The following is a 16112-nucleotide window of genomic DNA, read 5'->3' on the forward strand; positions in this document are numbered from 1 at the left end:
ACCAACTATTGGATCTTGCCCTTATGACTAACTATTCACAGTCCACTTTTATGTGAACTGTTGCTAGCTTATTGTCAGTATTTGCCTACGTTCAATATTGTCCGGGTTGGTCATCCAATAGCATCCAACGAAAATTTGTCGTATCTTCCCTCGTCATGTAAACGACTGGCTAAATCAAAAGATATAAAGTAGAATAGAATTTCCATATTTATTGAAGCATAATCTTAAAAAAAACTTTGATGAAAGAAGGAATTTTTAAACGAGCCGCGAGGCAGACAAAAGTTGGTTTTAAATAATCAGAGGAGTTCTCAAGTTCTGTCTAAAGAGCCAGTCTAAAATTCGTTTCTTTGGATTGAAGGAACATGGCTGTTCGGTGCAGACGGTGGACCTGGTGGCGGACTGTCCTTTGCAGGTAGTGACACCCTCGTCGAGGTCGCCGTCACCACCCAGATCGTCGACGCCCCTCGCACCGCCGAGGAGCATGGGTCAACGGCCAAGCACCCTGCTGCGCCCCAAAATCTCTTTGACCTGGGTCTTACGCGGGCAACAGCAACCTGCGTCCAACAACAATCACTCTACCGCCAATGGAAACGCAGGTCCGTGGAGAATAAGAGTATCCAAGAGTGAAAGGATGAAGTCTAAATTCTTGGAATTACGGCCAATAGCATGTGCTTCGCTGTACAGAATACGGAGAATTGCCAACTTTGAACGAGTTGTATCTTCTTGCAGTGCAACTTTCGGAAGGTCCTACAAGGGATTAAGAATCCTTTGATTTAAGAATCTCTTCTTTTTTTTTCTTTTTTTTTGGAAAACACTAGTTATAATTTGCATCACGTCGCGTGCATTACACACGCAAACGTCTAGCTGGGACGAGACAGATTTCGTGATTGTTCGAAAGCAAGTAGCCTGTTTCTAGTTTTCAACCGGACCGTGATTAGCAAGATTATAGACGCTGTAATGAAGAAAGAATTTGGTCAGTGATATATTTGATCATTCAGTACCGGCAAAACCCATCGAGTCGGAAAGGAGGAGAAAAAGTTCCTCTGAAATCAGTATCCAACTCATTGTATATAAAATTTCCATTTCCAACTTAATTTTCAATTTAAAGAATTAAAAATTACCATTCAAATTCGAATTTTTCGCACGATTGCAATGAATCTTCCTTGCCTTTCGATGAAAATTGAATCAATGAACCACATGAAAGTTGAATTAGGTAGTAATTACGCAACGAAAATGTTGTATCGGGCAATATTCCAAATACGGAAAATTGAGGCCAAGCAATCGTGCCAATTTAAATCTTGTACGTACATTACACACTTAATTCCTGATAAGGACAAATGACAGTGTCTCCGTTCAAAGAGAATAAATTAATTCTAAGAAACGATGCTGTCTTAATGTTAATAGGTGGAAACGGCGATCGAGAGGCCTTGTCGCGAGACAGCAAGGAAAGGTCCTCGAAGAGGAGCGTGAAAAGTGTGAAGGAAAAAGATAGCGGCAAAGAAAACGTTGACGCGGAGAAGCGCGAGAAGAAGATCCTGCATAGAATAGAGAAGATCGAGAGGACAGAAAAAGTGGAGGCGCAAGAGAAGGTACTTTTGATATTTCTTAATATAAAGAACAACAAATGATAACTTTACATGTGATTCGTAACTAATTGTCATTCTCTTTCTCTTTCAGTCTGTCGATAAAGAGATACTGGTCAACGAAAGATCGTTGGACAGTCCTCTGGAGAAGCAGTCCGAAAAGGAATTTTCAGGGCTGAAGGAGACGAAGGAGAAGGAGAAAGTTAAGAGGGCAGTGTCCGAACCATCTCTCGTATCTCGTGAGTCAACGTCCACGCCTAACGGCCGGGAGAAACACAGGCATCGAAGGACTAAACGATCCCACAAGCCCAGACCTCCAAGCAGATTTGGCTACGAAATAGCGGATCTCGATGCGTACCTCACCAAAGTACTCTTTCATTGATTAATTCTTGCACGATCGTCTAGTATCTGATTGGTCTATTAGGATAAGAAGAAGTTGTAGTTTACCATCTCGTTTAAAAGTTTGGAATATTCTTTTTGAAAACTACTTCTTTTTTTTTTGAGAAAGGGACACAGGAACGTTATAATTACTCAAATACTTTCAGTATGAGAAGAAATACTTCAGTATGAGAAAGCAAGGATATGAATAAAAAGTATTTATTTACTAGAATAAGGATAAAGTTCTAATAATTTATTAGAAACAAATGACTTTAATATCTCAACGTGAATAAAATTTTTAAGCAAAGTTGTATGTTATTGAAAATGATTTTTGTTCTATTGGTAAGTTGCATCTTTCGTTAATTTTATGAATATTGTAAATATATTTAGAATGTTTATTATGTGTTATTCGTCTTGGAGTTATTGCGATGGATGGAAGATGTGACTGTTGATGTTCAATTATTTATACAAACTTGAATTACTTATAACAATCATTAGTTCTCAGATGTTCGATAGGAACCAATAGCCAATCTTTTTCTCTTGAAAATAAACGACATTTTAGTTGTAATGATGCTAATTTGACATGATCTCGACAATATTGGTTGATATTTACAGGCCTCGATAGAAAAGCCTGCCAACATTCCTGTAGTCCTTTCGTTTCCATCCGTCCTGTACCAGACTCAAGGCGGTACTCAAGATGAGATGGCCCTTCCTCTTGGAACAGTCGTAAATGCGGTGTTCAAGAATCAAACCTGGTTGTACGTTCAAACTCCACATGGCCAGGAAGGATATGTCGGCTATGCAGCTTGCCTACCATTAGGAATATTACCACAACCAACCAGAGGACCATGTTGGGAGGACTCTACAGACGTATTTCCTCGTCCCTTAGGTAATGGAACAATTCATTTCCCATTTGTTACTAGTCTTATTCTTTCATTAATTAATTGATCCTTCCAGGCAATATGACTGATGCAGAGAAGCTCAGAGACACGAGATCAGAGTGCGGAGCTCGAGGCAGAAATCCAAGGGTAAGGCGAGGTTCTAGGGACGCAGTGTCGGCCTGCGGGGAACGCAGCGTCGACAGATTGTACCTGAGGGCCGCGGCGAACGCTCGTACCAAAGGATCTCGGCACACTTTGCTCGTCATACGCAGCGACTACGAAGGTCAAGGTGGCAACGCTCTAAGCGTCTCCAAGGGCGACGTTGTTGCATTGCTTAGCGATCACGTTAGTGATTGGTTCTGGGTTCGTTCGCGAGACGGCCGGGAAGGATTTATACCTGCGGTGATAGCAGGTCACGGATTCCTATGACTATTGCGTTGCTATTGTCTAAAATTAGTTGCTCGTTCGAGACTGTTCGGGAATAAATCATTTTTGTATTAATTTGTCATTTAACTTTTCATCTCCGTTTAATTTTTCCCGCTAGCTTTTTCAAACAAAAACCGCAGTGCTCTTCGTAACGAGAATTTGGTTTTCAATATTCTGTTAGTCGAATCTGCTGGTATTTGAAGAAGAAATCGCAACTAATGAACAAATACCTGTACATTTGTAAAAAATTTTACATCATATTTTATAAAATGCACATTATGTTAATATATTTATTAAAAACACACAAATGCATAAAATGTATAAAATAAAAGATACGTCAATACGTAAATATATGAAAATACATATGATTGTTACTAGTTATTATTTATCATTATTTTACGGAGCAAATTGCACCGATAATTCACGGTAATTACAATTCGTACAAATGTCCAGGAAATTAGAGGCACCACCTATGCTGAACAGTCTTTGTGGAGTTTCTTGATAAACAACAGTGTATGTAGTGTCGCTGGACGTTGGTATACTAGATAACATCTCTCCTTGATAAGTGAGATTATAAACGTGGGACGCAAGTCCTGCGGCTATAATACGTTCTTCGTAAATCTTTGCCACGTAAATACCTTCATCCGGAAGATCAAATACAGTAGCTGGTTGCATTGTACGCATATGCCACAATGATAACTTTGGTCCACCGCCGCATAACTGGATAATTATTATATATTAGACTGTTTTCAATTATTACATTAAAATAAATATACGTGTTGCAGAAAGATACAAAAAAAAAAATAAGTACCAGCCAATCCTCAGTAAAATCCACCGCACCTATCCATTCTCCTAATCTTGATCTATGAATATTGTCTACCAAATTAGGGGTTAATACATTGGTGTTTTCTTTCTTCCTTAGATCCCATAGTCTTACTGTTCCATCTTCACTGCACGAAGCTAATTGAGTCCCGGAATCCCTGTGGAAAAAGGAATGAGTTATAATGTAAGACTATATTACGTATTATTTATGATTAATTATACAATACATACAACAGCGATAAACCATGAATGAACCTGGTATGTCCTTCCAAAGTGGTTACTAATTTACCATCTTCTAGGCTAAATACATAAATCTTACTATCATTACAACCAGCATACAAAAGATTATTTGCACTGCAGTATGCAAGGGAAAATACAACTGCTCCGTCATAGCTGTCACTAAAAATAGATTGTTTTTAAAATGTTTAGATTGTGTTTTAAACTGTAGGTAACTTCAACATCATTTATTCAAGAGTTTGTTATATAGTCTTACTTTTCTGATGGTATTTTTATAGTCCATGAAGCTTTAGTTTTTTCAGCTTTGCTCGAGGTAACTGACTTCCAATCCCATCCACATATTTCTCCTATTGATCCTGTTACTAAAAAATTCTCTGTAGATACCATACTATCCACGTGAGAGTCTGGATGAGCTTCAATGTGATAACTGGGGCGTCGTGATTCATATTCAGTTCTCAGCGGTCTTAATATTTTCGATATTCTACAAAAAGAAATTCTATTAATTAAAAAATATATCCTAGATTGTAACATTAACTTCGACATTATTGAAGACTTCCAAATAGAAGTTCTTTACACGTCAACATAACCTATATTTGTGTACCGATTATTTATGTCTACTTACTCGAAAACTGCAACATATCCGTAAAGACTTCCGGCTACCAAGCAACTACCATCCGATGAGAAGCATTGCGACATTACTGTATTATAAAATAACTTACGACGCATCGATTCGGACAGCATCTTTGATTGATTTTTGGAGTCAAGGTTAAAAATTCAATTCAGTCAAATGAATAAAAAGCTTTTCACCCTATATGTTGATATTATCACAAATACTATTAAAATATTTTACTCTTTTTACATTAAATGTCTATATGACAGAGTAACAGTGCAATAAGAGCATAACAACAATACAGCGCTGCGTTTCCTCTACTGCCTTTGACTACTTACAATTGGTGCAGACTATACTACTTCTCAAAATATAAGCGAACCAATCAGATACGTTTTATAAAAATGTCTGCTCTGAAGAAAAGACTACAAGGCGTACATAAGACATAATACATATCAAAAAAAATTTCAACACAATAGTCTACAAAATCTTTTATTCTTCTACACAGTTGAAAATTTTGTATTGGAAAATTAAAAACTACTAGTATAATAAATTCGTTTTATTGAATGTAATATCTAAGTCTGACATAAGTCTGTCATGTAAATAATGAAATATCATGCGTAAGTAATAAAATATATATTGTGAAAAGAGAATATCGTCTATTAACATTCAAAATATTTCAAATGAGTATCGATATAGTATAAAACAATCCATCTCCTGGCAAGTACTACGACAAAGCATTAAATTTAATAAAAGTCTTCTTCAGCCACTTTCGTCGATGATGCTTGATTTTTTATCTGCTCTTGACTGTTGTACATATTCGCAACTTGTTGCGCTGATGTAGCATCCTCGCTGTTTTTATCATCACGAATACGAATAAACCGTGGAAATCGCAATGATATCCCTTTCTCTGGATCAACAATACCAACAGCTGCCTTATGAACAGGTGACAAAGAGAGATCTGCACATTTGATTTCCCAGACTTGAATTGGTTCAAACCAGTGATCAGGTTCTAGAGATGAGTCATAACGGTAATAGGACTTAGTTTGTGATACTATATGTTCTTTAAAGAACTCGGTATGCTTTTGAAGGTCTTCTTCACTGAATCCAGTACCAATCTAAATGAACATAAAACATAAGAGTATGGGATGTTCCAAAAAGTGCCAAATATAAAATTTACTCTAAATATAAAAGGACTCCAGAACGTTATAGCAAGTTAATGATATTTACTTTACAGACACTCTGATATTCTTCATTCTCTTGATCATAACAAGCCAAAAGAAATCCTCCATAAGTTCCAGTTCTTTTTCCTTTACCTATATAACCACCAATGACAACTACATCTAACGTGTCACCGACACCATCTAAATAATCTTTCTTCAATTTTAACCAATTCCGAGAGCGTTTAGCAATCTCGTATGTTGCATCTTGTTCTAAGGTCTTCACCATAAGACCCTCGCAATTGCCTGTTAAATATAATATATATTTTTTGAAATTATTTATTATAAAATTCAAAAATTAAAATCAAAAATTAACCTTTGACCGATTCATCTAAGAAATCTTGAACTTGTTCCATAGTTGAAGTATCCAAACTAGTTGCGAATTTCCATTCTCCAGTCATTTCCTTGAAATTCTTTCTCAATAATTCACGACGTTTTATAAAAGGTTGTTGCACTAGTGATTCTCCATTCAAATATAGTAAATCAAACATGAACACACACACTTGAACTTTAATATTTGTTTCGTTCGCATCCTGTGAGACGAAGATAGATATAAAATTTAGAAAGCAATCTTTTATGCATTTTGCATTACCTTGCGTTTTCTTGTACTAAGTACTTGAAAAGGTAGAATTTTTTTATTCTCGTTATCCCAAGCGACTGCTTCGCAATCGAGAATACAACTCTCAATTTCTTCACTTCTGGTATTTTTAAATCGTCCTATGATATCAGGATATTTGCTGGTATTATTTTCTTGATTCCTACTATAAATACTAATTTTCCCATCCTCAGCAAAATGAATCTGCAAAGTATTTATAGAAATTTAATACGCTTTTTCATCACATGTCATTTTTTTACATTACGGAAATAAACCTGTGCTCTTTCTCCATCGTATTTCCACTCGCAAGTGAACTTCAGTCCATCGAAACGCGTTAATACTTCTTGCACACCTTTAGTAGGATGCGCTAACATTGGTTTCATAGGTATTCCCGGTGTAATTTTACATTTTTTTGGTAATTCTTCAATTCCCTCTTTTAGTAGAACGGGAATTATCTTATCATAATTCGGACATTCACTGAAATAAATATTACTCTTACATATATAGATAAATTAAAAATTCAGATATCTAACGTAAAAACAAATGTTTACCAATAAGTTGTTTTAAAAGTAAGCGCAGTTTCGTCGTACTTTTGCTTAAAAGCATCGCTTGACATTTTCTTACTCATATCTAAAATTTCCGGTGGATAGCTTTGCTTTGGTGGTGTCATAGTACACGCTAACGCTATAGCCTATAAATATTTTTTTAGCATATTTTTTGTAACACTGTCAGACTAATTTTTGTAGGTGTACTTACTTGTAATACAGACTGTTCTGCTAAACCAATTCGAAGTTTACCAGCCAAAGACCGAATCAAATATCTGGCTTCAGTAAAACGACACGCTACAAAAAGTGACTGAATTTTATCCAATTTTCTAGTTAAAGACTGTAAAAATAAATTATATAATTACAATAAAAATATCCTAAAAGTTATATGACTACAATAGCGGTATAAAGTAATTATAATAAATGTTTCAATGCCGTCCATGAACGAAACTTTTACATGCTTTTATTTGTGTGCTTATGTCATTATTAGTTTTAAGAAAGTTATTAATCAAAAAGAGATAAATCTAATAATAATAATATCTAAGAATAAATTATCATCTGATAAACGAAACAGAAAAGGTTTAGGACAGCACTGTTTTATATTAGTAGACGTCATACCGCGGAGCCAGTCATTTGTGCAATCTCTTTCAGCCTAGTATATACATTTGATACTGTTAGTGGAGCAGGTTGAAACATAGTTCTTTGATTGGAACGACTTCCTTCTGCCACAATACCCAAATCACCAACTGTCTGGACATCTGCTTTAATTTGAGCTAAAGTTCTGCCAGTGCATTGTGCTATAGCTTTCATTAAATTTGTTTCTGCCACTCCTAATTCGATACCTGAAAGTAATGATGACATTTAAACAAAAGAAAAATAAAAGAAAAAATAAATGATATATGTAGAACGCGTACCTTCATAAGCAGGTGCTAATTGATTGAGACATAAATATATGCTAGGAAGTAAGTCATCTGGACTTAAAACTATAACAGATCGGAAATAATTCGATAAAATTTCTATTATTTTTAATCGAGCGCTTGTTTCTTCAATTAGTTCCAATGTGCGTGTTAATGCAATATATGGAACCCTATAAAAGATTATGAAAACAAGTATTTTATCACTGCAAAAAATAACAGTATTAAAGGTTATTAAAACAAGGACATACCGTTCACCTTGTTTCCAAAATGCATCATTTATTGGATCATATTTTGAAACACTCGGATTATAAGAATGACTGGAGGACTTTTTCTTATCTTTATCAGTATTCTTTATGTCTTCTTTCTCCTTTGGAGCTAAAGATATAAATTATGTTAGGATGGTTATTTATTTATTTATTTACTGATAGACATTCCATACCAAAAAAATTATGCATCTTTTTTACAGGCTCTTCTATATTGTTTTCTTTCTTCTTTTCTTCTTCACTATTCTTTTTATTGTCTGAAAGATCCTTATCAGACATTTCTTGTTCACTATCAACTGGACTTTCTTCTCCCTCATCGACATTTGCTTTTTTAGGACTCTCTGTTAACTATTAATATATGTAATAATTACATATACACGCTTGCATGCACACACACACAAAATTTATACGTACTTGAATAGTTTCTTCTTCGTCACTAGAGTCAACAGGTGCTATTATTCTTAATCTTTTTTTTACAACCTTATTTTTATTATTTTTAATATCTTTTTTACTTTTGGATATTTCAGGTGAAGATTTTGACGCTTCAAGTTCAGGATTTGAATCTGTCTTTTCTACAGTCAACTCATTTTCTTTCTGCTCTTCATTATTTAACTTATCTTTCAGTTTCTTCTTTGCACTCCTTTTTTTAGGAGTATTTTTAGTTTTATCAAGTTTTTTCTTCTTTTTAGAAGCGTTAAGTGAAGTTTCAGCTTTTCTCTTTTCCTTTTCTCCAGTTGTAATGGGTGATAGCTTATGTTTTCGTGTTCCTTAAATGTAAGTACAACATCAAAAGAATTACATACAAAATATAAATTACATTTATTTAACTATATTTAATTTACCATTTGTTTTTCCCAACAACGAAGGAGATTTTGAAACTGATTTCTTTTTTGAAGAATTTCTGATAGATGGAGAACTAGATAAATAGTGAATACCTTACATTAGTAACATAGGTAACATTTTATGTCAGTGTCACTACAAATGTATTAATAATTATTTACAAGATTTTTAAGTTTAATACTAATTAATGCAATTTTTTTAAAAATTATGATTTAATCACCTGGTTTCTTTGATATCTTCACTACTATCTCTTTTTCGCTTAGTATTTCCTGGATTATTTTGTTCTTCATTCTTTGCTATTTTGCTGTTGGCGAACATCCGATTAACAACATTGTTTACAATTGGAAAAAAAGCATTATTTAATTGAGATTGTTTATTTAAAAATATCACAGGATAAGTATTATTAAATAAATTCGATCTTAAACTGAATGCAATACGAATAAACTTCACTGAAATAATCATACTTCGATAAAATAATCCACGTACCTTACATCATTAGATTCAGTTTTATCTTTCGGACTTGCTTTTGAGAAAAATAATCTATCAAATAAAAGAAAAATGTTATTAGTAGATTAAAAATAATTAATAACTTGTTCCATTAAATTACATACGTTATACTACGTTGTGCCATTTTATAGATTTTTATGGTTATCTCAGTGTACTGTTCCCGCGCAAATTTTGCACGTCTAGGGTCCGCATAATGTATTTAGTGTAAAACAACTGATGATTTAACTGGATAAAAATTTAATTCATACGTCAACGTAAGATGAAAAAAAAGATTTTTTCGTTCTAGAGCTTGTTTTCGATAAAATTGATGTTTTAAGATGCACCATATTCTAGTTACGTATCTAGTTAGATATTTATTTGAAGTCAGTTGAACCAATATAGTGGTGTAGTAACACTCGTTGATGTAGCTATACTTAAGCCATGTCTTATAAAATTATGAACACAAAATTGAAAAATAAAAATTTAGATATTTGCTCGTAACAAACAAAATCAAAATTCAATTTAGTAAAATATACATGATTACTTACGTTTTCTCAAATTTTAATTAATCATCAGGAAGATAAAAGAAAATGTAGGAGAAAAGAAAAACACCATTTTATTTTTATTACTATATTTTTTTCACGTTTCTTGAAATCCAAACACATCTATTTATTATCTATTGATAAAATAATACAATAAATATCCGCGTTATCCTAAAATTAACAAAATATCTTCCTTTTTTTTCTTCTTGTATTCCTTGGTCTAAAGTGTGCAATTCTTTTCTTTTTGAAGCTTCTTCCAAACGTTTGTTCTTACAAATTTAAATGCAGTATTCCTTATAACAACAAACAGCCTTAGCCAATAGTGTATTCGGTGTTTAAAAAACTTAAAGCGGACAAAATGAAAAATCATTAATAACGTATAGATTATATAAAGTCTTAAAATATCGAATTCGATAGCAAGAACGTGTTAAGAGCAATAACAAAAAAGGGGGAACATTTATAACATACTAAAAATAATAAACATAATTTTCTCCAATTTCATGCCCCTTGTAAAAATAGTAATAGCAAATAGAAAATTAATACCATAAAGGCAAGATACATTTGCGTTCAATTTTTTTTTTTATTGTGATCTATATTAAATATATTAGCATTATTTGTATAAGGATCATTGAGTTTATCATCCAGTAATTTACATTGCGATCCTATTCATTAAGTGAAATGTACGATTATTAAAGAAAGTTCTTATCATGACAATTCCTTTTATGATCCAATATGGACTAAATTTTTTGCAACTTTTTCGCTTTTTCCTGTTTTTTCTTTCTTTCAATCATTTTATAAACAACATAAGGTTCTCTTGTACAAATTTTCGTCTTCATATATTTCTTTTCTCAATAGTTCGAATTATCTTATAGCTAGATCGTTTTTTTCCTTGAAGATATAGTTCAGACAAGAAATAAGAATTACAATTTTACAATTATTATTAAATCATTTCGGATAAAAATGACAAGAGGTGATGAATGAAAACGAAAACATATAGTTCGAGCCCTGAAATCGATATTCAGTAAAAAGAGATCATAGTAAGATGAACTCCATGGATATCACGATCCTTTGCTATTATAAATGCTACAAAGCATTGGCAATAAAAACGAATTTTTTTTCTTTCTTTAAACTTTAAGAATCTTACGTACAGTAAGAGTAATATTCTCCTGTGTTGTATTGTAAAATAGAAATTTGTGGAAATTACTACGGCTAAGTCAGTTAAGTAGACATCTCTCGTTATCCTGGCGATATCAACGTATCTCACGGCAAAGTGTAGCGAACATATGGAACTTCCACATCATTGCCATCAGTATCGTTACAGCAGAGTTCAAATACCAATGCACGTACATGATTTTCCAATTTTTTCTTTGATACCTTCTTTACCACTTCAGACATCAAAAGGCCCATGCGTTCCTGGCATTTGGGTTTTGCCATAAAGAACGAATAAAGCATGCAAACACCTTGAGAGAGCATGGTGACCTCCAGATTGTGATGCTCTTTGAAGTAATCCAAGAAGTCTTTCAGTGTTAATTCTCCCTTTACTTCGAATCGGTCCCATAGCGTCCATTCTGTATCGTAGTATTTCAGTTTTGGCGCAGCAACAGGCTCCGAGAATCCAAAGAATGGTAGAGCCAAGTTGACAAAACCATTCTTGTAAACAGACAAATCCTTTACACCACGAGTCAATTTAATAAGCTCGAGGCAAACTAAACCTGCCACCACCGAAGTAGTAGTGGCGATAGCTGGTATTATTTTACCAGCAATTAGTTTGCTCTTGTGTCTGTCAGCTGGCGGAATTTTGTAGTTGGTAGCACGGAGATTTGAAGCTGCCACGATGAAGTCTATGTGGAAGTTGGTATCGTCATCTTTCTCGAATTCTTGTGGATATATTACCAAGCCGTTGAGATCTTCAACCCTTGGTAATTCTTCTTGTAATTGACTGAGCCTTTCGTGATCAATATTTCCACTACCATTGGACACCTGTACTTGTGAATCCGTCTCCGCAATTTTCACTCCAGATTTCGGCGTGAAGTCCGGAACTTCAACAGTGCTAACAATCCTAGCGATTTCATCTCGATTTCTGTTAATGGGAATACCATAGACTTTTGCCTTTAAATTAGCAGCAGCTACAATATAATCTAAATGTAGTGGATCATTAACATTAAATGTAAGTGGTTCAGGACATCTTTTTGGCCCAGACCAAAATGGCTGACCGCTAGACGTTACTTGATCAGGAGGAAAGTTGAATAGAAGTTGTCTGATCTGATTACTATACTGTTCCTGCCAATGGCAACGAGCCCATGCGACGCAATCAGCAAATGTTTTTGGTCTTTCATCAACCAAGGCTGTCTTAACGGATTCTAGTACTTCTAATGGCTGAACTCCTGGTAGTTTTAACGTTCTCTCCACAAACTGTGAATCAGATATATATTGGGCGGCGTTCTCCGCAGCTTGACGAAATAGACCTTCGAAATTGTCTCTGGCCCATTGTAAAGTATGTTCTATAGCATTGGGAAAATTCTTTAGTGTACAAATTGGTATACTCTTCTCTGGAGGATCTTGGGACGAGCTGTATGATTCGGTTAAGAATGGAACAACAACTTGAGTATTGCCCTTTGTACCTAATGTACCAGATTCCAAGAGAGGTTTTCTATAATATACACAACGACGATCCATATAAATACGGGCGTTCACATTATCTAACGCGTTCGCAACCCCGTCTAAAACCTCGAAAAAGTCGTCGTTATATATCTTTTCTGTTTCGGGGCACACTCTGTTTTCATGGGCAATCACCTTCATATCTGGATTCATACTCTTTATGACTCTAGCTGCTGTTGATGATTTGGACTGTTGAACGTCAGACGGTCTAAACAAGAATTGTCTGTTCAAGTTAGATTTTTCTATCAAATCCATATCAGTGACTATCACACTACCATTCTCAGCACCAACACCTAACATTGCAAAGTTCTTGAGCAATTCACATCCAATGGCTCCAGCTCCAACTACAAAGTATTTCAAGCTCCCAATCTTCGATTGGAATTTGCGGCCGAAAACGGCAATCTGTGAATCATAACGCGACCCAATAGAGTGGCAATCTTCTTCTGAAAGTTCAGATCGATCTGCAGGTAAGCACTCAATAGCATCAAAGTACAACCATTGGAATATAGGATGGAACTTTCCAGAACAAGCTTTCATCACTTCTTGGGCTACAATTCCTCCAATGGTAGCATTCATTGGATTTAAATTTCCAGAGGATATTTTTGCAAATATTTCAAACAGTTCTGCATTTATTTCAATTTCACTGCCCACTTCCTCTTTTACAGTTTTAGCTAGATTTAAGAATTTATCTGCATCTTCTTGATTCCATGGCTTAGGTAATTTTCCATTTTCTTCCATGTAACTATGCAATACAGTGAAAGCCAAATGCAATTGTTCTGGATAATCAAACTTTCCAAAATCAGTAATTTGAAACTTTGGTGTCTTTAAAGCATCTTTCAAAGAAGCAAACTGTAGGATCTTTGGCATCTTTACTTGTGTTACTATACCACCACGAATATATTCAGAGTACTTAGATGTATCCCCAATACTGAAAGTATATGGGCCAAGAACTTTTATCTTTATCGGGTCACAACCATTCAGTTCTGTCATACCCTGTACTTCAGAAAAAGTGACATAGTCACCATCCTCCATACCATGACGTGTATCATCTAAACAAGTAACAACACCTTCGGCATCTTGCGAAATACTGGCAACCATTGCACTTACAGGCGGTTCACCATTTATGTCAACCACTGTAAACTTTTTTCCAAAGTCGCAGAAGACTTGAGAAAATAGGCCTCTGGTGTCTGCTATGATAAGCGCAATATCATTCACGTGAGTAATCTCAGAAATTCGTAATTGTTCTTTCAATGAAGTTTCAGTCAAAACCACAACCTTAAACTTTTTGATATAAGAATCAGTTAAAGGCCCTGAATAATGACGTGTGGGGACATAATTGTTCAGTTCAGACAAGCGTTGGCAGCAGGCAACAGCACGATTTTTACCTAAAAATAAAATTACAACGATATAGTTTTATCATTCTAATTGTGTCCGTATCGTGTTTAATTAGACAATACTTAAATACGCCACAGAAAAGTTCTTTACTTTTCAGTTTTGTACAAATTGGACAACAATCATATCTTCTAATATTAAAAAAAAAAGTTTAAAGAGTAAAACTTGGCTCTTAACAGTTTGGTTCTAACACGATAAAAAAATTCAATTTATACAGAGATATGCATAGATACATACATTAGTCATAAAAATTTCCATACAGTTTCTAGCATTTACATCTAAAACGCACGCGACGCACAACGTACATCTATTTAAAGAAACATTTTTATAACACTTTGATGAACGAGACGATTGGTAAGATCTCATAACAATGGATCGAATCCAATCAAATAAACGCTGAACCGATCCAAAATAATATTGAGAAATAATTATTCCTGCGGGAGGGCATTCATATGTTTCGCGGGTAAGGCTGCTCACCTATGTCCGCTTCGGTAAGATAGAACTGCGAACCAAGATCTGAAATCTGGCACAGCGCGTCATCGTGCAACGTAACAGACTTAACGCCGCCGAGGATGACGTTCTTGGCGATTTCGACGCCGAGTCCGCCGAGACCGGATATTAAGACGTCGGAGGATGCCATGCGACGCATGGCGTCATGGCCGAGAACATAAAGCTGCCTGGAGTATAAACCTTCGTCGATTTCGGCGGAAGCTCGGGACGTCGAACCGTTTTTCGCCATGTCTGCAATCGTCGTCGAATCGTCGGCTCCTCCCGTGGTGGCAGCAACGCGTCGCTTCTTAGCTGGGGGGTCAACGGAGCTCTCCACCACCTCAGCACTAGACATCGGACTTCACGGGGCGCCGTATTATGTCCGTCGATTGTTTTTCAACCCGGCCGACTGCACTTTAATAAAGCCCGTAACTTCACCGCACGCACGCACGCACCGACCTTGCCACACGCGCCCGCTCTCGCTCTCGCTCTCTCTCTCTTTCTCTCCCTCTCCCTCCCACTCTCTCGCTCACTCTCTCTCTCTCTCTCTCGCACCGCGCCTCTCTTCTCCCGTTCTTCGTTCTTCCTCTAGTTTCTAGTTTATCCTTTCGAAACTGTGCCCGAACTCTACCACGATACCACTGTTCATCCAACAATGATTCTCGTTCTTTCATCCGCTCTGTTACTGCTTGCTCGCAGTCGCACCACCAGCAATCGTGATGTCGATGCTTCCTCGATAAAGTGAGGATGAAGATTTGCCCGGTCGGTAAAACAGCGATACCGCCTTCCCTGTGAAACAAAACCGTCCCCTTTTTTGCTGTGTCGAATACTTTTGATGACGATTTCTGATGACGACATGCGACAGAAGACGACGAAGATGAAACACAGATTGATCATTTCCACAATGAATTTTTGCTCGCTATCGCCTCTTTATTTTTTTGTTGCGACATCGTTGGTTAACATTACATCGTGAATTTTGCTTTTGAATAGCACTCGGTGATTGGAGCGCGAAACAAGCGAATGAGAGGGTAGATCGAGCGGATAGTCGAAGCTGATTGGTCCGGAATGTTGTACACTAATTTCAGTTGAAATGACTCGGACCAATAAATAATTTGATTCTGAAATCGAATAAACGCCATCTGTGTACGCATTATCGTTGGCGACTATCGTCTCTAATCTGCTAATTTTATGTTTTTGCTTATCTGACGTGGCATGATGCTTATCTAATAAA

General features: G+C 35.7%; 4 protein-coding genes across 6 annotated transcripts in view; 1 reads left to right on the top strand and 3 right to left on the bottom strand.

The window, feature by feature from the left end:
* The window catches only part of LOC122530882, a 100927-nt gene extending 97356 nt beyond the window's left edge, over positions 1 to 3571 (top strand). For all 3 annotated transcript variants that reach the window (XM_043658253.1, XM_043658252.1, XM_043658251.1), the window contains 5 exons: positions 359 to 596; positions 1405 to 1589; positions 1678 to 1950; positions 2577 to 2850; positions 2919 to 3571. In XM_043658253.1, the coding sequence (XP_043514188.1) occupies positions 359 to 596; positions 1405 to 1589; positions 1678 to 1950; positions 2577 to 2850; positions 2919 to 3271 (1323 nt within the window). In that variant the 3' untranslated portion in view covers positions 3272 to 3571. The remainder of the gene's footprint in view (positions 1 to 358; positions 597 to 1404; positions 1590 to 1677; positions 1951 to 2576; positions 2851 to 2918) is intronic.
* A 24-nt stretch (positions 3572 to 3595) lies between these two features.
* LOC122530884 (THO complex subunit 6) lies at positions 3596 to 5284 on the bottom strand. Its single transcript, XM_043658254.1, has 5 exons — positions 4950 to 5284; positions 4584 to 4808; positions 4322 to 4489; positions 4080 to 4248; positions 3596 to 3988 (listed from the first exon to the last, which is right to left on the bottom strand). The coding sequence occupies exons 1-5, from the start codon at positions 5066 to 5068 to the stop codon at positions 3665 to 3667; spliced, it is 1005 nt and encodes a 334-aa protein (XP_043514189.1). The 5' UTR covers positions 5069 to 5284; the 3' UTR covers positions 3596 to 3664.
* Positions 5285 to 5478: 194 nt separating this feature from the next.
* On the bottom strand, positions 5479 to 10180 carry LOC122530880 (DNA ligase 1). The gene is made up of 16 exons (XM_043658249.1): positions 9926 to 10180; positions 9801 to 9854; positions 9535 to 9618; positions 9317 to 9390; positions 8889 to 9241; positions 8651 to 8822; positions 8460 to 8586; positions 8209 to 8381; positions 7913 to 8136; positions 7506 to 7634; positions 7301 to 7440; positions 7025 to 7226; positions 6747 to 6953; positions 6471 to 6687; positions 6165 to 6400; positions 5479 to 6052 (listed from the first exon to the last, which is right to left on the bottom strand). Exons 1-16 carry the CDS (start codon positions 9943 to 9945, stop codon positions 5681 to 5683), a joined length of 2784 nt encoding a protein of 927 aa, XP_043514184.1. The 5' UTR covers positions 9946 to 10180; the 3' UTR covers positions 5479 to 5680.
* Positions 10181 to 10548: 368 nt separating this feature from the next.
* On the bottom strand, positions 10549 to 15632 carry LOC122530894 (ubiquitin-like modifier-activating enzyme 1). Its single transcript, XM_043658274.1, has 2 exons — positions 14870 to 15632; positions 10549 to 14385 (listed from the first exon to the last, which is right to left on the bottom strand). Exons 1-2 carry the CDS (start codon positions 15234 to 15236, stop codon positions 11603 to 11605), a joined length of 3150 nt encoding a protein of 1049 aa, XP_043514209.1. The 5' UTR covers positions 15237 to 15632; the 3' UTR covers positions 10549 to 11602.
* Positions 15633 to 16112: the final 480 nt, after the last annotated feature.

The sequence above is a fragment of the Frieseomelitta varia genome, unplaced genomic scaffold (genome assembly GCF_011392965.1).
Source record: "Frieseomelitta varia isolate USP_RPSP 00005682 unplaced genomic scaffold, Fvar_1.2 scaffold_36, whole genome shotgun sequence".
Classification (NCBI taxonomy): domain Eukaryota; kingdom Metazoa; phylum Arthropoda; class Insecta; order Hymenoptera; family Apidae; genus Frieseomelitta; species Frieseomelitta varia.

What these genes read in the sequence shown, in the direction of transcription:
- LOC122530880 (XM_043658249.1), bottom strand. Translation starts at nt 9,945, where the DNA reads ATGGCACAACGTAGTATAAC. An exon ending in GAAGATATCAAAGAAACCAG is followed by an intron (nt 9,391 to 9,534) that starts GTGATTAAATCA and finishes CTATTTATCTAG; the next exon opens with TTCTCCATCTATCAGAAATT. An exon ending in GTTGTTGGGAAAAACAAATG is followed by an intron (nt 9,242 to 9,316) that starts GTAAATTAAATA and finishes CTTACATTTAAG; the next exon opens with GAACACGAAAACATAAGCTA.
- LOC122530884 (XM_043658254.1), bottom strand. Translation starts at nt 5,068, where the DNA reads ATGCTGTCCGAATCGATGCGTCGTAAGTTATTTTATAATACAGTAATG. An exon ending in ATAAAAATACCATCAGAAAA is followed by an intron (nt 4,490 to 4,583) that starts GTAAGACTATAT and finishes ATCTATTTTTAG; the next exon opens with TGACAGCTATGACGGAGCAG. An exon ending in ATTCATGGTTTATCGCTGTT is followed by an intron (nt 4,249 to 4,321) that starts GTATGTATTGTA and finishes CTTTTTCCACAG; the next exon opens with GGATTCCGGGACTCAATTAG.
- LOC122530894 (XM_043658274.1), bottom strand. Translation starts at nt 15,236, where the DNA reads ATGTCTAGTGCTGAGGTGGTGGAGAGCTCCGTTGACCCCCCAGCTAAG. An exon ending in TCTTACCGAAGCGGACATAG is followed by an intron (nt 14,386 to 14,869) that starts GTGAGCAGCCTT and finishes TTTTATTTTTAG; the next exon opens with GTAAAAATCGTGCTGTTGCC.